A 17,243-nucleotide genomic window follows, 5' to 3' on the forward strand; every position below is an offset into this window, starting at 1 on the left:
TTTTCAAAAAATCCATGAATTGATTTAAAATTTTGCAGGTAGCTTTTTAATACTAATGGGAATCTATAATAACCAATTCAACATGTTAGCATTGTTTAAGTATATAGCCTATACATCCGTAAAACATCATAACGTCTGAACGGACTGCCAGCGAAAACCATTTTGTCTGCTTCGAATTTAAGTGCAGTAATGTACCGTAAAATAAAATAACTTTTGATGAATAAACGATGTTGGCATTTTTATTTCACGATTCTTCATGAAACGATTAAAATTTTTTATTTCGCAACGCTTTGTACATTCAGAGGAATTAGAAATAACTGGAGGTCCAGTAGATACATGCATTTTATTGAAAAAGTCGAAAGTCTGTTGTTTTCCAAAGAGTCAAAGCCATTTTCTGCCTTTGTATCATTAATTTCATTTTAGAGAATACGGACCGACTGCAGACATCTGCTCCGCGCAGACTTCCGCGATAATCCAGGTGATAAAGGTTCGCCCGGCCGCCGATAAAAGTTCCATAAATGGAATTACAGCGCGACAAACCGACTTAAGAAAGCTCAAAGGCATCGAGTGAAAATCTGTGTGCATACCGAGCAACCAGAACATAGTTAAAGCGAGAACATTTCATCATCATTAGTATCAGACGAAATAAATTTTATGAGCCTATAGACGTCGCGGTGGAACACGGTTCGCGGTCAAATTAATTTCCACATCACGAGTACGCACCACAATAACGAATCTCGCGCACTTTCGTTCCCGATTGCAGAATCGGTCGCGCGGATCATGTTACGCGAGGCGATTGCTCGAGCGTTGCCAGACGCACAGGGAAACGCGGGACGACGAAATCAGGCGAATCGCGAATTGTTCGCGACTTCTTTGGAACGCGACACGCGGAAGAATCGGGAAATTGATCGGACAGGGAAGGTCGTTCCGGCGTTCAATTAGCGAGTCTCGAACAAAGATTCCTCTCCGCGCTTTGAGCGAAAAGGAACAATGAAATCGTTGAAAAGCAGTTATACACGGAAATTGGAACGACGCGAGAATTTCAATCATCCTCGTCGGCGTATAATACATATATTATATCTGTAGGTACTTCGAGACGTCTTTCCATCCGTGTTTGTCCTCGCGGATTAGTTGGATCGGCACGTGTGCATTATATCGCGAACCCTGATGGATCATTCTAACGAACTCACACGAGTACCGTCCTACTTTTCGGCGTCCGCTCGTGGGAGCGCATAAATAGGTGTCAGGTGCACAACTCAAGGTTTGCCTACTGCTCGAACTTTAACATTAAAAAACGTTCCACAAACCGTATTTTCGTTATGATCTTTTGTTTCGATCCTCTGCAATTCCGTAGTCTCTTGATACATGTGCAAAGATAAACAGATAGACTGCATCGACTGGGATTTGTCAAACTGCAGATATACAACGTTATCAAAGCGTTGGTTCCCAGCCAGCGTCTCGGCTCCGTCGTTGCGTTCTCGTTTGACGTCAGGGAAAAAGACGCGAGCCTAGCTAGTAGCTACATAGCATCCAATCCTTTTTAACGAGTTCCAATTGAAAGGAAATAGAGTAATGAAAAGCGCAGCGGCGACATCGGCGCGCAGCGCCCTTCCACGAAGGGCGCCAAACATGATCACACGCTGGCTAACGATGCTGTTGCTTTGTAATTCTAATGGTCGTTTCCGTTCCCGCGGTTGACCTCGTTCGTACTGTAATCGTTGAATTGCAGATGCGCCGAACGGACGAAGTTATGAATACGTAGCCGCTCATCGTCTCTGAATTACAAGTAGCGATTCGAATCGATAATCTGAGACAGATATCTTAACAGACTCTCTGTTGGTCAATTCCGTTTGACGTAAAATCGTTTGTAAGTTTACTGCCGGCGGCATGAATTGCGTCTGGTATCCAGGTACCAGAAGCAATCGTAGAGACATTATAATAAACGAGGTAATTCGAGTATCTCGTGAATCAGCATCTCTGCTGTGGACAACGATTCAGAGAGCAATTATTTCCAAGAGAGGCGAAAACAGTTTGCGAGCACGAATCGGTTGAATGCAACTCGTATCCAGTCTACGCGATGCAATCGTTGAGAGTCTTTAAGTGGCAGCAGATTCTAATTGGCTTCTCGTCTAATTCAATCGACACTCGTTGCGATCTAAAATGCTCCTCTCGTTTGTCACTGGACTTGCCGCCGGCTTGCTAGTCAGCCCTGATCCCCCGGTCGTCGGGATTGACGGACAGTTTTAGGTCACGGACGCGTAACGCGCGAATATTGTCGGTCGCGTGACGGAGCGCGCGTGCTTTACCGTTAGCCGCAGCAAGTGCGCTCACGGCCTCCCGTTTCTTCGAAAACCAGCGACCGTATCTGGACGAATGGACGCTTGGCCACGTCGCGAATCTCGCGTTAAATGCAGGAGACGTCGAGGCGTCCGAGAATATTTGCGAAGTAACGCATGACCGGTGTCATCGCGAAGTCCGCCGCGAAACGGGCGATGAAAATAGAAAGCGTAATCGGGGCCGAGGCGCGGACTGCTCCCGGCTCTTTTATCCAATCTCGATGACTGAGCAAATGTTTACGGCTATAAACGCACGTCATCTCGTTGCTTTCTAGGCTCCACCCTCGGGATTTGATTATCCCACTTAAAAACGGATTTTTTATTCCTAGAATTCGCGGTCGATTATCTTTAGGGACGCTATCTCACGTCGGAGCAGCCTTAAGCTAGATCTTTTTTTTTTTTGAGAAACGAGAGAGAGAGACTTTCAGTTGCCCTCAGAGATAATTGAATGCTTAAAAATAGGATGAAATAGACGATAGGTATCTTTATGAAGTATTAGTAAGAAAGTTTAGACTATAAGCAAACCCTTCTTTATTTATACATCTCGGAACTAGGTAAAGATAATCGATCTTCTGCACGTGGAACTTGTCGACGTTGTTTTTAAGTAAACATTCTTATTACGGTGTAATAAAGACGCTGTTATCGTAGCAATTATTATGATCGCAACGTAGTAGGGTCAGTAATTAAACAAGAAAACGCTCTAAACGCGGTATCGATCCGCTTATTTACTCGACTCCGCCGGGGAGTGCCAGAAGAAATGCATGATTGATGAGCGAGCAAACGCTGCCGGGTCCATAAAAGCGAAAGTAAAATTAAACCGAGAATCCTAATCTGCGAGAGTTTTCTTTTGCTGCTGTCGTCGTTGACGAATTGCAGCCTTCACCGAATGCACTTCCATTTAACTCTGACCTATCATCGGGCACGTGGACGTATTTCTAGAGCGAGAGAAAGAGAAAGAATCGTGGAAAGCGGATATCGTCGTCCGACTCGAGCATGCAAAGGGGTGAAATTGACTCGACGTCGAGAGAGGGTCTCCCGGGCCACCCTGTGTCGATAGCTCATTTGCACATATTTCCATAGAAACTTTCTGGGCTCGCCGCAGTTCTTTCTCTCTTTATTCATCACGTGAAATTACGACCGCGAATCTACACTCTCGCGCGGACGAATACATGTAAGCGTCCACGCATGTGTCGCGTAGCAACGATACTCTCACCGTCCGTATGTGCATACCCTCTTCCCTTCCGGACGTATCCACCATTTGGCAACAACGTTCGGACTTTCGTAATATTTGTATAGAGAAAGGAAAGTGAAAGAAACGAGCGTCGAATGAGAGTGTCGCGAGACGCTATCGTCGACTTCTTCGTCGATTGTAATCAGAATAATGCGAAGTGAATATTCAGGAGCACTGACAGACGATTATTGTACAGCCCTTGATTTCCACGTTATTACGGTTTTAGAGCAAGTAGAAACAGGGAAATCGATCGATCGAGATCGCGGATAGGTGAGGGGGACCATGATCGGTCATGCGGCACGTCGATTCGAGCACTTTCACCTGGACCCGCGTCGATCCAGCTCTTCTGGATCTCGCGTGTAATGTAATAATTTAGAAACCAAGCATACCGTCTGTACGCCGGGAATCGGCCTTTTTCTCACCGTCTCGCGCAAAACGGAGAAGTGCATTGTTACTTCGCTGCCAATACGATGTAATTCACGATTAACCGCAGAGCCACGATTCGTAGTAAGCCTGTACCATGTACATAGCTAGACGCCAGTTTTCGTGAACGAGATTCAGCATCGCGGGTGATACCGTTACTAATTTCGATCAGGCGTGAAAGTACGGTGATAAAGTAGATCAAAAAGACTTTCACGATCTACAGAATTTATAGATCTGGTCTAATACGAACACGTTCTAAATGTCCTCAGAGGTGATAACGTGTGTGAACATTTGGTAGCGGAGCGCGCGAACCAGAAGATATAATTGACACAGATAACTGTTCAGCTGTTCGCTATACAGTCGGAATGTTTTTTTCCAGCAATTGTGAGCGGTGACTGTTAGCGCACAAGCGTCGATGCATAGTTGCTGATACGAAACGTGTAATAATTGTACGATTATTTTTACCCTATTATTATTCGCACGTACAAGTAACGATGCCGTGTCAAATTGTAATACTACGTCGTTAACGATTGTTTTACAAACAGTTTTAACCTTTACCGAACCCCTTGTTGTTCTTCTCTCCGTTAAGTTTATTAATACACTAAAACTCAACGTGAGACTAAAATAGTTAAGAACTGCGTTTTAGTCTTCGTCGATTGTTTCCGTTCTGGATCGAACGACGTTAGGTTTGTAGAAGCTTTTGATTTCGTAAAACATATTTAACTGCGTTGAAGATGGAGAGGAATAGATTTCCAACTTATGTATGGCCTATGGGAACCGAGGAGACAATCTGCATGGAACGAAGGTACGATGAAATGCCGGCGTCACGAGATGCGCGCGCTTCTTATCGAGGACGTAACGCGAGACAATCCGATCTGATTACCTTCGAACGGCCTTCCCCGGGAACTATGCATCAAATAGGCGTTACACATATATACGTACGTGTGTGTCTACCTGTTCTCGCGGCGGGGAAGTCAACGAACGATCTTAACCCGTAAATGTCGCCTACGAACGGAACCAGTTTCGTCCCGTTTCACGTACCGTGGCATCGATACAGATGACGTAAAACTCGAACGGGGTGAGCGGGACCGCGGCTCGAAAGAGTCGCACAGTCGGAGGGGAAAAAAAAGCGAGGCAGAGATGTACAGCTGGAGCAAAGTAAATCGGACAAAGAGTGGCGAGGGGTGGCGGATCGATAGGGCGACCTTGAGACTCGTCGCCGCCTCGCCGCGGTACGCCCGAGGAACCTCCGGTTCTCATAAAAGAGAGAATTACCGTTGGGAAGAGAGGACAGCGCGTGGACCGTATACAGAAACGCGCAAGTTCTCTGGGTCGGGCCGAGGAGAGGGAGGAGGACGCCCGGGAACGGCAAGGGACAAGAGAGGAGGAGACGGGGCAAAAGGGAAAGAATTATCCGAGCCGTGCAGGGTGCACGAGAAGGGGAGGCAGAGGGAAGGTGCGAGGGTGAAACGAGATAAAGAAACGCCAAGAGGGAGCCGCGTAATCGCGCAATGATCGCGGATATACGAATTTTATTTGGAGAGCTGCTCGTACTTTTGCGGGACGGTCATCGAATATATTCTTTTTCTCTCCTCTTGGCCGGACCACCGTGGCTATTTACGTACCACGCCCGCGATAATGCACGGTTTCCACGAGCGATCGCTGGCATCGCTTCAGCCATTTTGGATACACGGTGACGTCAGCGACAGAATCCGGGAAACGAGCGACGAGGAGAAAGGCGTGTCATCTGCGTCGCGGACCAGCAATTTTTCCCGCTGCTCCACGCTCGTACCTCCATGATCTTAGATCGTATCGATCAGCGACTATTCATCCGAGAAACGCTCCTGCATCTACCTTTCTCATCGCGTATTTTTATATTCGACCTCTGGAGAATACCGTATATACGGCCAGAGACTGAGCAGATTCTATCATGCCTCGTAACTATTCAGGAATAAATGAGCTAGATTTGTCGATCATCTTCCCATAATTGGACCGAGGATACGAAACGACATTTGAAAACACTTCGTTACATCGAACAAGAACTTGGTATTTAGATAAAAAGAAACGCAAGCCCAGTTGCTATTCATACAAATAGATGTGTCCTTTTCATTCTGCAAAACGGACAATAAGTGAGAGTACTGGGTAACGAACGGACGAGCGTTCACCGGTGTTACCTCGCGTACTCATCGAAACGGGGAAACTTCCACGTGCATCCGGTGCATACCATTGTGTGGCCCCACGAGTATTTGTTCGTTCACGGTCCGTACGTATCGGCTTGAAACCGAGCCGCTCTTTTTTTTTATTTTGCAGAAATCTGTGCAGCGGGACGCTCAAACGTTTGCAAGTATACAATGCAGCAATCGTTTTAACATGTGAATAACATTTTACGACGATGCGAAGCCATTACCGTATAGCACTTTTCTTGAGGCATTAACGAGAAGGATTACAACTGGTTTTGCAAACGACGGGATGGGATACGCCTCGTCGATAGAATAAAAATCGCCAACAGTTTAACAAGAATTATTTTCCTACCATCTATCGCGAGCCGCGGCTTTATGCTTTATTACTTTAGGATGACTTGCACCGGCTCACGTGAGAAATAATCACGTTACCTGGAGAAGGACAGCCTCCATAGTGTGTCCAATCAATTCTCTTCTATCTAACCCAATCTAAAGAGGAGCCGAGCTCGTTCCAGTTTGTAGAACCGATCTATACGATTCGCGTTACAAATCCACGCATACTTCATCAAAATCGAGCAAATATTTTCGAGACCGATAAAAAGTACGATGAAGAACTTATCGACGTACATACCAAACGGTATCGAAAACTGTATAGGAGAAAGCTTGCTCCAAAACGCAAAAGACGAACGTTTCGCGAGATCGGTTCGTTTATCTAACACAGCGAGTTTATATAAACGATTGGCAATAAATCATCGATGTAAGTGGCGAGCAGAGAAAGATTCGCTCCGCTCTTTAGTTACAATCGGGAGCTCAACCGTCGTCGTCGTCGTCGTCGTCGTCGTCGTAACTTTCTTTCCGACCACACCTGCCAGGCAGGGTGAAGCGAAGCGACGGCTATCAAGTGTCGCGCCACGATAGCATTCGCTTCCCTTTAGCGGCCGCGGAATTCAGATAGCAGCGCTTCTCTTCCGGCTGTACTCCGCTTACACAGCATGAAGCCGCGTTACGTAACGCGCGAAAAGCAGACCGAACGCAGAACGTAACGATCTATGTATCGATCGGATCTACGCGTGGTCGAGTGAACGTTCGGCGAGCCTCGGGAAAGCTGGGTCGCGTTCGCCGAGCGAAATCCGAACGATTTGTCATCGTCTGATTTTAAAATGAGACGTCGTATTGACGGCGTTCCAAAACGATCAATCTGACGATGATAAAGAAATATTGCATGGAAACAATCGCCTTCGTATCGAAAGAGGAACGTAATCATTCATTTCTTACTCAACTCGCAACCTAGCGAGTTCTGAAAAAAGTCATTACTTACGGCTCTCTTTTTATCGCGCTTTATGTAACAGTCAAATTCGTTCTGTTTTACTGCGTGTCTTTCACTGCCACGAGCCTCGCGTTATTTATCAACACACGCCAACGCGAGACGCGCGTTTCTCAAACGACGCGCCAAACGATCTATCGTTGTCGATCGCAAAACGAACAGCTCTGAACGATCGTGCGAAATTTTGACTCACGCGCGTGTCGATGACGCGTTACGTATTCGTAGTTCTATCCAACGCATTTTACAGCGACTTCTGTTTCTTGTTCATTATTTCTGCTTCATTGCTCGCTGTGTGAACTCTACATCACGGCTGAGCGACGGGTTGGCAAAAGTGGAATACTTCAGAGCTCGTTAATGGAATTATTCAATCCGTTACAGATGTAGAATCATTATAATTGTATGATCCGGATGGTCACGCGAACGACGGCGGAGGCAAACGTGCCTGTTAGACGCACGGATTCTTCTTACGTGGACATTGCTGTGCACTCTTTCATCTCTGACGCATGATATCAAAGCTTACGTGCGACAAGTACGTTCGAATCTAAAGAAATAGAAACGTGCTCGGTATCAGCCGATCGATCTTAGCCAAGGCTCTAAATTGCTGCCGGCGTTTTTTTTCTCTTCCCGTCAGTTGCGAGACTTCACGGTTCTAAAATTAGAGGATGACTGTCGATCCGTCGCCTTTATCACGCGAGATTGATCTGTAGAGAGTTTCTCTCGGTCGCGTGACTTAAAATGAAAAATCGATGATCGAACGGTCGGTTAAACGAGCCAGCAATGTTTAATTGCGTTCGGCGAAGGAAAGACTGTTTTTACAACGCGAGCACGAAAAATCCGTTTGATTTCGCGACTGAATAATCGGCGGGGTCAGAAGGATCAACGCCCGTATAATTCCTGTACCGACGACGATGGGCCGATAAGCGACTCTTGCGCGGTTCCGTCGTATAATGCTATTATAAATTATGGCCGCCAGTCGCGCAGATTGGTTAACGCGTTGCGGAAAGGAAAAATGCCTCCGCGTATGTATCCGCGAGCGAAAAGTAGGTACCGTAATCGTTATGCAAAGTATGCTCGTGACCGCGCATTCTAATCCAACGATCTTTTTGTCAAACACATATTATGTGTTTTGCTTGGTTGTTTGTATACTGTCAATAAAATATGAACGTAACGGCGAACGGCTACGCAGACTGTAGTAGACTGTAGATGAACAGTCGAATGATTGTGATAAGAACAATCAACAGGCACGCATACACCAATATTATATAATGCCAGCGAGTAACATTAAAAACAGCAGTTACGTATGTCGGCAAACACGGTACGTTTTCTAAAACCGGATCCTTTTGCATACATTTGCTAGAAACCTTTTTCCAATGCATACCGTCGCCGATTCGACGAGATTTCACTCGCGGTACGTTCGACCGATTGCGATTCTAAACGCATGTCCCCGTCCTGTCGCGGAATGCTTTCTCGAGCCAGCCCATCAGAGACGGCAATCATACGAGGAAGATGACGTGTGCACGCCGATAACCGGCCGATAGCCGTATCGCGTCGCGTTATTTACAAACAGGCGCCATAGTTAAAGTCCAGCGGCTGCTCCACCTCTATTACTTGAGAAAAAATTCTGCGCAATATCAATTTCGCGCAGCGAATCCGATACCGGCGCCCCGGCCAGGAATCTACAAGTTTTCGATGTTCCGTTTGGCCATTCGGATTCTGAGTCATGTCCACGAATAAACGTGCGGCTGTTATTCCTCGAGCAGAAACGGGTGACGTTTGGTTTGAGTACACGCGAGATCCGTTTCTTCGTTGAAAAACTGTTGTCGTTGGAACGTCGCGTCGGATTCGCGTCCTTATGGGGAAATCGGAACGTCGGAGGACGAGGCCTGACCGCCCGGATTTCATCTTATCCCGTTAGCGGACACCGGGGCAGCCGCGAGACCGAGACCGAGACGCGACGTGGCGCGATGCGACGCATCCATCACCTACATACGCGCATAGATTGCGATCGTTTTTCGTTCCCGTTTTCCATCTTCGTGCCCGGCGAACCGTTCGCGATCCGCGTTGCGAACGTTGACCTGGTTACATGTAACAAGCGTCCCCCGCGGTTATCATATCTCGTCAACCTCGATTAAATCGCGACGACCAAAAATGTCGAATATCGCGGCGTCTTCGCCACGGACCGTGACTATCGGTGCCGTCTCTACCCTAAGGGGATGAGAACTACTCCAATCGGCCGCAGCTGTGCGCGCGCATAGTCGCAGTCAAATGAACATTAGCTACCACAAGTGTTAGCTAATGTTTCGAGAGAATTGCTCATCGATTTAGGAGAAATCTGAAGAAATTTGAAAAGTTCAACGACTGTCATTTAACCCTCGTTTTCTCAACTGAACTCATTCCTTGTATTCCACGTTCGCGAGAACGAAAAAGAGAGAATCAAATGCCTACGCAGACTCGTAGACTAGTCACGAGGTCTCGATAAAACGTGCTTCTGCGCGATTAAGTAAAAAGAGGCACGCTCGTTAAATCGAAGGGGTTAATCGTCTTAGTACTTAAGAGCGGTGCGTGTATCTTGTTAGCGAAAAGCGGTGAAACTCGAAGACACGCCGAAGCGCGTAAATTCAAGCAGCCGCGGCTCCTCTCGCGATTTACCTTTTTGTGAAAGTAGATCTCTCTTTCACGCGCGGGGGACGAGGGTCGCCGGGCATAATTCCGCCGTCCTTGCGCAGCGTGATTACGCGCGTTGCTCGGCCAAGTTTTTCGATTTCGCACGAAGGGACATTGTGCATAAGCGGCGGTGACAATACGCCCGTGCATGCGCGTCGCCGTTGCTGCGCGGAATTATCGCGGCCCGTTGGCAAATGGGTGTGGTGAACTGATTGTGAGATCTTACTTGTTCCTTTAAGAATTGCATCGCGCCGCATTATTTGCAATTGAATTATTTTTATACATAGAAAAATCGACTATTTCGTTGAATATAGACGTACTCTTGACCATCGGTCACTGAAACGACCGATGAGAATATTGAAGAATCGTCTTATAGTTTACGTGAAGAATTTAAAAAAGTCTGCTCCCAGGTAGAAGGGATCTAAGTGTCTCGTGGGAAGGATCCAGAGGGATTCGTGACACGAGCTGGATTCTTTCGCATCCTCTCGAAACGAGTGACATCATATCTTTTTTCAGTAGTAGCAGATATCTAATATCGGACATCCGTTTCAATGGAACTTGAGATTACTGCATTCGGTGTATGTAAACATAATTGTTATCTCGCGTGTCTTATTCAACTGCACGGCAAAGGAATAGAATTATCGAAGCCGTAGCCTTCTATCGTTAGCCTAGCTCTTTAGCGTTATAACTATCACTATCACGAATAGCTGTACAATATGTCGAGCACGAACTTCGGTGATTCAATCGCTCATCAATGCGCAGAAACAACGACCAACATCTTTTAATTCAACGTAATCGTATGTAATCATATATATGACAGAAAGATAAGAGGAGCGTCCTCATCAAGATGCTACTGTGAAGATCGTGAGAAGAGTACGTGCATAGAATATGTGCACGATGATAGTACCGGCTCAAGATTCACGGGAGACGGCTTTGTGATGATGTAAGGCGAATCTTTCTCTCTCGCCGAACGATTCGCAGCGGCGAGTGGCGTGCATAATATACACGATCTGCGAAACGCAGTTTAGCGAAATCCGACGCTGTACGCGCGAGCCTGTTTAGAATTCTACACCGCTGCCGCGCTATCCGAAATTCGAATTCGCGAATCGAGGTTGAGCAACTAACGATCCAGTCGACTTTCGGAACTTTGAGAAATACAAAACAACATATTTTATATGCAAAACGAAAGAAAATAGCGATTTCATAAAGAAATATCTGTGACACTGACAGTATCGTCAGATATTTATTTCTCAACTCAAACCGGAGTCTAATTATGGATTCATACACCAAAAGTAGCATCGCAGTAACACGTGAACGAGATACCATTGCACTTGCAGTTCTCCACGCAATTAATCTGCAGATAGTACAGTCATCAGTGCATGACGTTCCCAAAAGAATAAGCGACCATTTATCAAAATTAATTAAACAAGGCGGTGAATAAATATTAGTATATCTGTCTTCGCTATATTTTTGACCCGTGCAACGGAAGGCAAAGTTCATGTAAATATCAATAATGCTCGAAAACGTGAAATAGTATGGTAGCCAGCTCAATGGATACTGTTGATTCTATACGTATAGCACAGTAGATGAAATTCGAATAAACGCCGCGGTATTGTTAGCTACTCTACTGTGGGCACGTTTGAAGTAGAATGAGCTCGTGCGGCACGGCCAGACAGAGCGACTGCGCAACGAAATTCGTCGGCGGATTTTTATCAAATTCCGGCCGCGTGTTTTTATCGAAGTGGACAAACAGCGTGACGAAAACGCGAGTTGCATTTTTCCACCGACAACGGACCGGTGCCACTATCGTAACGTAATTAATTGCTGAGAATTGTTATTCGTTCAATGCGACTATCGGCGATCTATCTGGAATATCAAACGGCGGCTCGTGAATGGATAGAGAGCGAGAAAAGGATAAAAGTGCGGCGAGACGGAGAGAGGAAATACGGAGAACGTAAATCCGCTCGAAGGGAATCACGAACTGAATGCAGTTCGTTGTTTCCACGACACAATGCTCGTCGTTATGTCGCCCGGTTTTATTAGCTTCGCGCGAAACGATTTCGAAAATCGTGCAATGTTTATGGTGCTTCAGTGAATGCTCAGTGTTAAATAGGATGGGAAAAGGATCAATTGGAACCCCGTGGAAAGTTGCATGGCGCTAGAGCAGAGGCGCTCGTGGGCGTCGCTCCACTATTATGAGTCCGACGAGCCAGAATTAGGTCAACAAGGTGTCGGTGCGCGGAACGAACTGGGTCACTCGTTTATGAACATTTCCACATGGCGTGCGATCGACCAGGCTACAGTTTCTCGAAAATAGTCACGCGTTGTAGTCAAGAATTTTAGGAGTGGAATCGAGCAACGTCGGAATTTGCTCCGACGATTATCTTATCGCGAGAGTGCCGATACGTGGCCGTACTTGGAAAAAAGCAAAAACAGAAACTTATTCGCTCGGCACGTGCAAATAAATCGCGACGGTGGCAAATCGCAGCAGATTCGCATCTCTCCGCTCGACGCTTCTGCTCCAAATTTTTGCTACATAGAAGAGGGAAGGGACTTCCTGATCACGTGACAGCAAAATTGAGAATAGGTTTCGGAACTGTATTTGACTATGAATCTCGTCAGATCGACCTTGCACTTGACGAAACTATTCGCGTACCTATATTTGCTCGGTGACGACATTGGTGATGGCGTGGCCAGCGCGAACAAGCAGCAGACTTTCATTTTCGTTTTCTTTCAACTCGCCACGAGTCCTTGACTATGGCCACTCCGATAACGTTACTCGCGCGTAGTAAACCCCTTATCGCGTTCTTGCATTCGCGGCTATCATTCCTCGCTCGAGCGAAGTGACTCATTTTTAAGATCGTCCATTGCGACTCCGGTCTCATCCCCGAAGTGAATTTCATGCTCCCTTCCATTTATACTTCGCGATGGATGCCAAAAGTTTTTAAACGCGGCCGAATCTCGCGACGAGCACGTAGGGAAGGAATACGACGGTCGACCTTGCGAATCGACGTTCTCGGAACGGAGCATTAGCGGATTGAACGACCGGCACACATCTGGCCCATCCGTCGACCCGTGGAACTTGTTTTTCGACCGTTGGTCCGACGTGTTTTTTCGACCGCTTCAATGAATCACGCGGCTCGTTCACGCTCCGGACCATTACCGCTAATAATATCGGTGCTTCGAACGGTATTAAGCCGATGGCACATTAACTCAAACCGCCGTATTCCTCGCGGCGAGGACCAAGCGGGATAGCAGAAGCGCGTGCGATGACGATAATTGTTTGCTAGATTACGCGATCTATTAATGGACACAGTATTTTTGAACCTGACCGCGAAAATAGCGTTCGCGTTGGAGTAGGGGCGGAGATGCCGATTTTCTGCTCTCCTACCAACTTCGTCTTCGAACGTGTCCGGCTTTCCCTTTGCAATACTCCTACGTAATATTACACACAGAATTATAAAAAGAATCTCGTGATACCTCGAGACGTTTCATGTGCTCGATAATTCATTATTGGCGTAAGCATCGTAGATGAAAAGTACAAGCGTCCGAGCATGGCATGCGCGATAATTACCAACAATACTTAATACAAATGGGATTTCGTTCGCATACGACAGATACTTGACGAGAAACAACATTCTTCCTTGACGCTCGTTTGCATCACAGGCGGATGACACATCATAATCGTTTTACAATTATGAGCCACCTCCCGATGCATCCATTATTCAACGAGAGAGACAGAGAAAATCGAATAGTCAGCGAGTCTAATCGCGCGTCGCGAAAATAATAATCTTGAACGCGAGCTGGGCAGTTTCTTAGATAGTTGCGACACCAAAACAGATACGAGTCGAATCGTTTATCTACTATTTGCACGAATCGGTCGACGAGCACCTGAGATTGTTAGAGACGTGTCTTCATCGCGCACGAAGATGCTTTGCGAAGGAAATTAGATCGGGTACGACGAGCGTGTAACCGGAACGCGAGGCACGCTCTAATGGCGAAGTGTTTAAAACGATTGCCTGCGCTAACTTATTTGCATGGAACGCGGGTCAGGAAATAACTATGCACGAGATCTCGACACGTTGTCGTCATCGGCGGGCAATAAGGGACTATAAGAAAATAGCAAGGTTGAATACTTAAAGTGTTTTTTAATCGGTTGAATTACGAGCTGAATGTTGTCGCTCTGATTTCTCAGCGACAACCGAACGTAAACGCCTTATGCTAATACTCGAATGATTTCTAACATCGTTTTATTGTTCGTGCATTTCCATGTAGTATATTCTGAGTATCGATCAGTGAAATTGACTTGAACGTTGTTACGTGACAACCGGAAACGACCGGGACTTCCGTTTTTACGAGCAGGCCTTGATGTGCGTGTAGATAGTAAATTATGACAAAATTGGAAAGATACACCGAAAGGTGAATTTCGGTAAAAACCAGAAAAATGGACGACCTTCACAAAAGCCACAGGCTAATAGTTCCGAGCCATTCACGTTTCTGAATATTGAATAAAAATGATCGCGCGAAAGGATCGATGTTTACGTTGATGTTTGTATTACTCGTTCTTCTCGATACGTATACACGTACCTACTCCCCCTCTCTTACTCGCTGCTCGAAAGCAAAATACTTGACGCGAATTAATTATGCAAGCATCGTACACACGCCGGTAGATGTATACACGCGTTCGCTTATTCGTCGTTTTTTTTCACGAATGGAGTACCCTAGTGAGGGGCCGTGCTCTTCAGAATCTGGCAGAAACGCGTGCGCCCGAAAGTGATAGCAATAAATAGTTGACGCTACGATAACCAAGTTAATCTACTTCTGCGTTATCGATTAGAGTAGCCACGAAGCGCATCCAACGCGCTTTTATGTTCCTAATTGGAAGATACTACTTGCGAGAGGTTTCCGCGCTCCCTGAAGTAGTGTCACGTTACAAAAGGTATACGCCAAGTACACTTGTAAGGTATCCTGTGGTCCGTCCAGCGTGTAACGAAACAGACTTTGGAGCAGAGGCGCCCGGCTCGAGAAACCGCGAGAGCTATACCGGCCCGGATCTAGAAAAACTTGTTCGTCTTTGTTCTATAGCTAGGCGTGTAGGTATATGCTTAGGCGAGACGTTCTGAAGTTCAGAGAATAAGACGGAGTACAACAACAGACGGAGATCCCACCCGACGAATATTCGACTCGATCCCGGTCACTAGAAGTGGTTTAGAAAAGATCATTCTCCTCAATTTTTCATACGCATTTAAGTAATTAGCGAGTCGACTGTTTATAGAAGTGACTCCACCTTGATAAATAACTTGTTATAAATAAAGAGAGCGTTACCCTCGACCTACCCGGACGAGTTGACGTTATCGAAGCTACGAGAAGCTTCGATTTTATTGATAGGACTCTTCGTTGATAATCGAATCGATGTTGACGACTTTAACGAGAGTAAGAGAGCCCAGTGGTACGAGGCTTAGACGCTCCTCTTCGTGTCGCGGCCGATGCGTGCTGTGTCGGCCATGGGAGAGGAGGAAGAGGAGACGATAGAGAACGAGAAATTCACGGGTGATAGAGAAAGAAAGAAGCTCCGAGTGAGGGTTCCTGGCGGGAGCGAGGGGTAGCAGGGCTCGGAGAGGGCAGTAGGGGTAAAGACTATATTGATCACTGACCTTTCCTGCGGCCGAATGGTCCGAAGAACGTGCCGTTCTTGCCGATGACGTTATCCTCGATGTACTTGAACAGTTTCGTGGTATCCTCCCCTTTTTTAGCAGCGACCGATCTGGCGGGACGCGGTGGCGCGAGCCTCTGGTTGTACAGTGTGCTCGGGGTCACAGCGTTTCCGGTGGTCACCGTGGACGCGGCCGACGTCGACGTCGACGCTGCGGCCGACTGGGCCGCTAAACCGGCGCAGCTCGCACTACCAGCCGCAGGGCACGTCGTTTCCTCCGCGAGGGAGTTGATCCTCCGTTGCGATCCGCTCCAGTTCTTGCTACACGATATCTTCACCGAGCAGCTCATTCTCTCATAGTAGTCGAGTACCTCTCAGTGTGCATAGTAAGGGAAACGATAGGTCGACGCGCGCGGTAACGTACCCGAACGTTGAATGCACTATCTCTGATGCGAATGGAATACGAACGCGTATCGCGATTAGTATGTCCTGTTCTACAACGATTGTCACCCGTCGAACGACAGAGGCATCGTCTGAACGAGAGGGCGAGTCAATTTGACTGGTTGGTTTCTCGTCGAGAAAAATCTTCCTTTCGCACACTCCCGACCGCACGTGTTTGTCACTAGTACCTTAATTGCAACGGTGCAAGAGAAGAGAGAGCAATCGTCGTCGTCGCGTAACGATTGCAACGCGAACGTAAAAATAAAAAAAGAACAAGATGAGAGCGCGTGCTAATTGTCCGTTTGGATGACGGCGGGAACTAGTTTTTCTGGATATTCCCCCGGTATTCCCCTTCTCCTTTCTTTCTTCGTTGATTCTAGTTTACACCTTTCGTCCTTTGACGAAGCGCGAATCGATCTAGACCTCAGCGATCCCTTCTGGGTGAAAGACTGGCAAATTGTTGACGTAAACACGTTGTTACGATCTCGCGCGATTCCGTCTGTTCTGCGAGCTCGTATTGGTTCACGTCGGATTTGATGCTTGTACTCTCTCAAGGTTTGAGTACTTCCGTGATAATGTATCGAGTGACGTGCACAAACCATAAATACGTTCAACCTCGTTCGATGCTGAGGCGAGACTGAATGTCTAGCGGACGAGCTGCCCGGTTCGCCAATGACGTCACATGGCCACGCAGGCGCCGTCGAGTCTCGCTTCGCTTCGAGGCATCTTCTCTCTAGGTCGCTCGTGCAAAGTACCGCGAAAACTTGGACGGCTTTTTTCCGCGAATTCCCGCGCGAATTTTCCTTCAATTACACGTTTTTCGCTACTCGTCTTTCTTCCTTACTCCGACAAAATACACAGAATTAATCGATCAATTGAAACAGATGTGTACAATGGAATTATTGCAAGAACTGATAGTTTCGCAATACGTGACTTTATCGCTTCATTTTGTTTTCATAATATCTTCTAGCAGATCGTGTTACGTAAATAT

At 46.8% G+C, this 17,243-nt stretch overlaps 1 protein-coding gene across 1 annotated transcript in view; it reads right to left on the reverse strand.

The window, feature by feature from the left end:
* The window catches only part of LOC108631698 (uncharacterized), a 49,677-nt gene extending 32,791 nt beyond the window's left edge, over nucleotides 1-16,886 (reverse strand). Inside the window, exon 1 of the mRNA XM_018035817.2 lies at nucleotides 15,813-16,886. Within this exon, the coding sequence (XP_017891306.1) occupies nucleotides 15,813-16,161 (349 nt within the window). The 5' untranslated portion in view covers nucleotides 16,162-16,886. The remainder of the gene's footprint in view (nucleotides 1-15,812) is intronic.
* Nucleotides 16,887-17,243: the final 357 nt, after the last annotated feature.

Source organism: Ceratina calcarata, unplaced genomic scaffold (assembly GCF_001652005.2).
Source record: "Ceratina calcarata isolate Rehan_Ccalc_2016 unplaced genomic scaffold, ASM165200v1 scaffold147.2, whole genome shotgun sequence".
Lineage (NCBI taxonomy): Eukaryota > Metazoa > Arthropoda > Insecta > Hymenoptera > Apidae > Ceratina > Ceratina calcarata.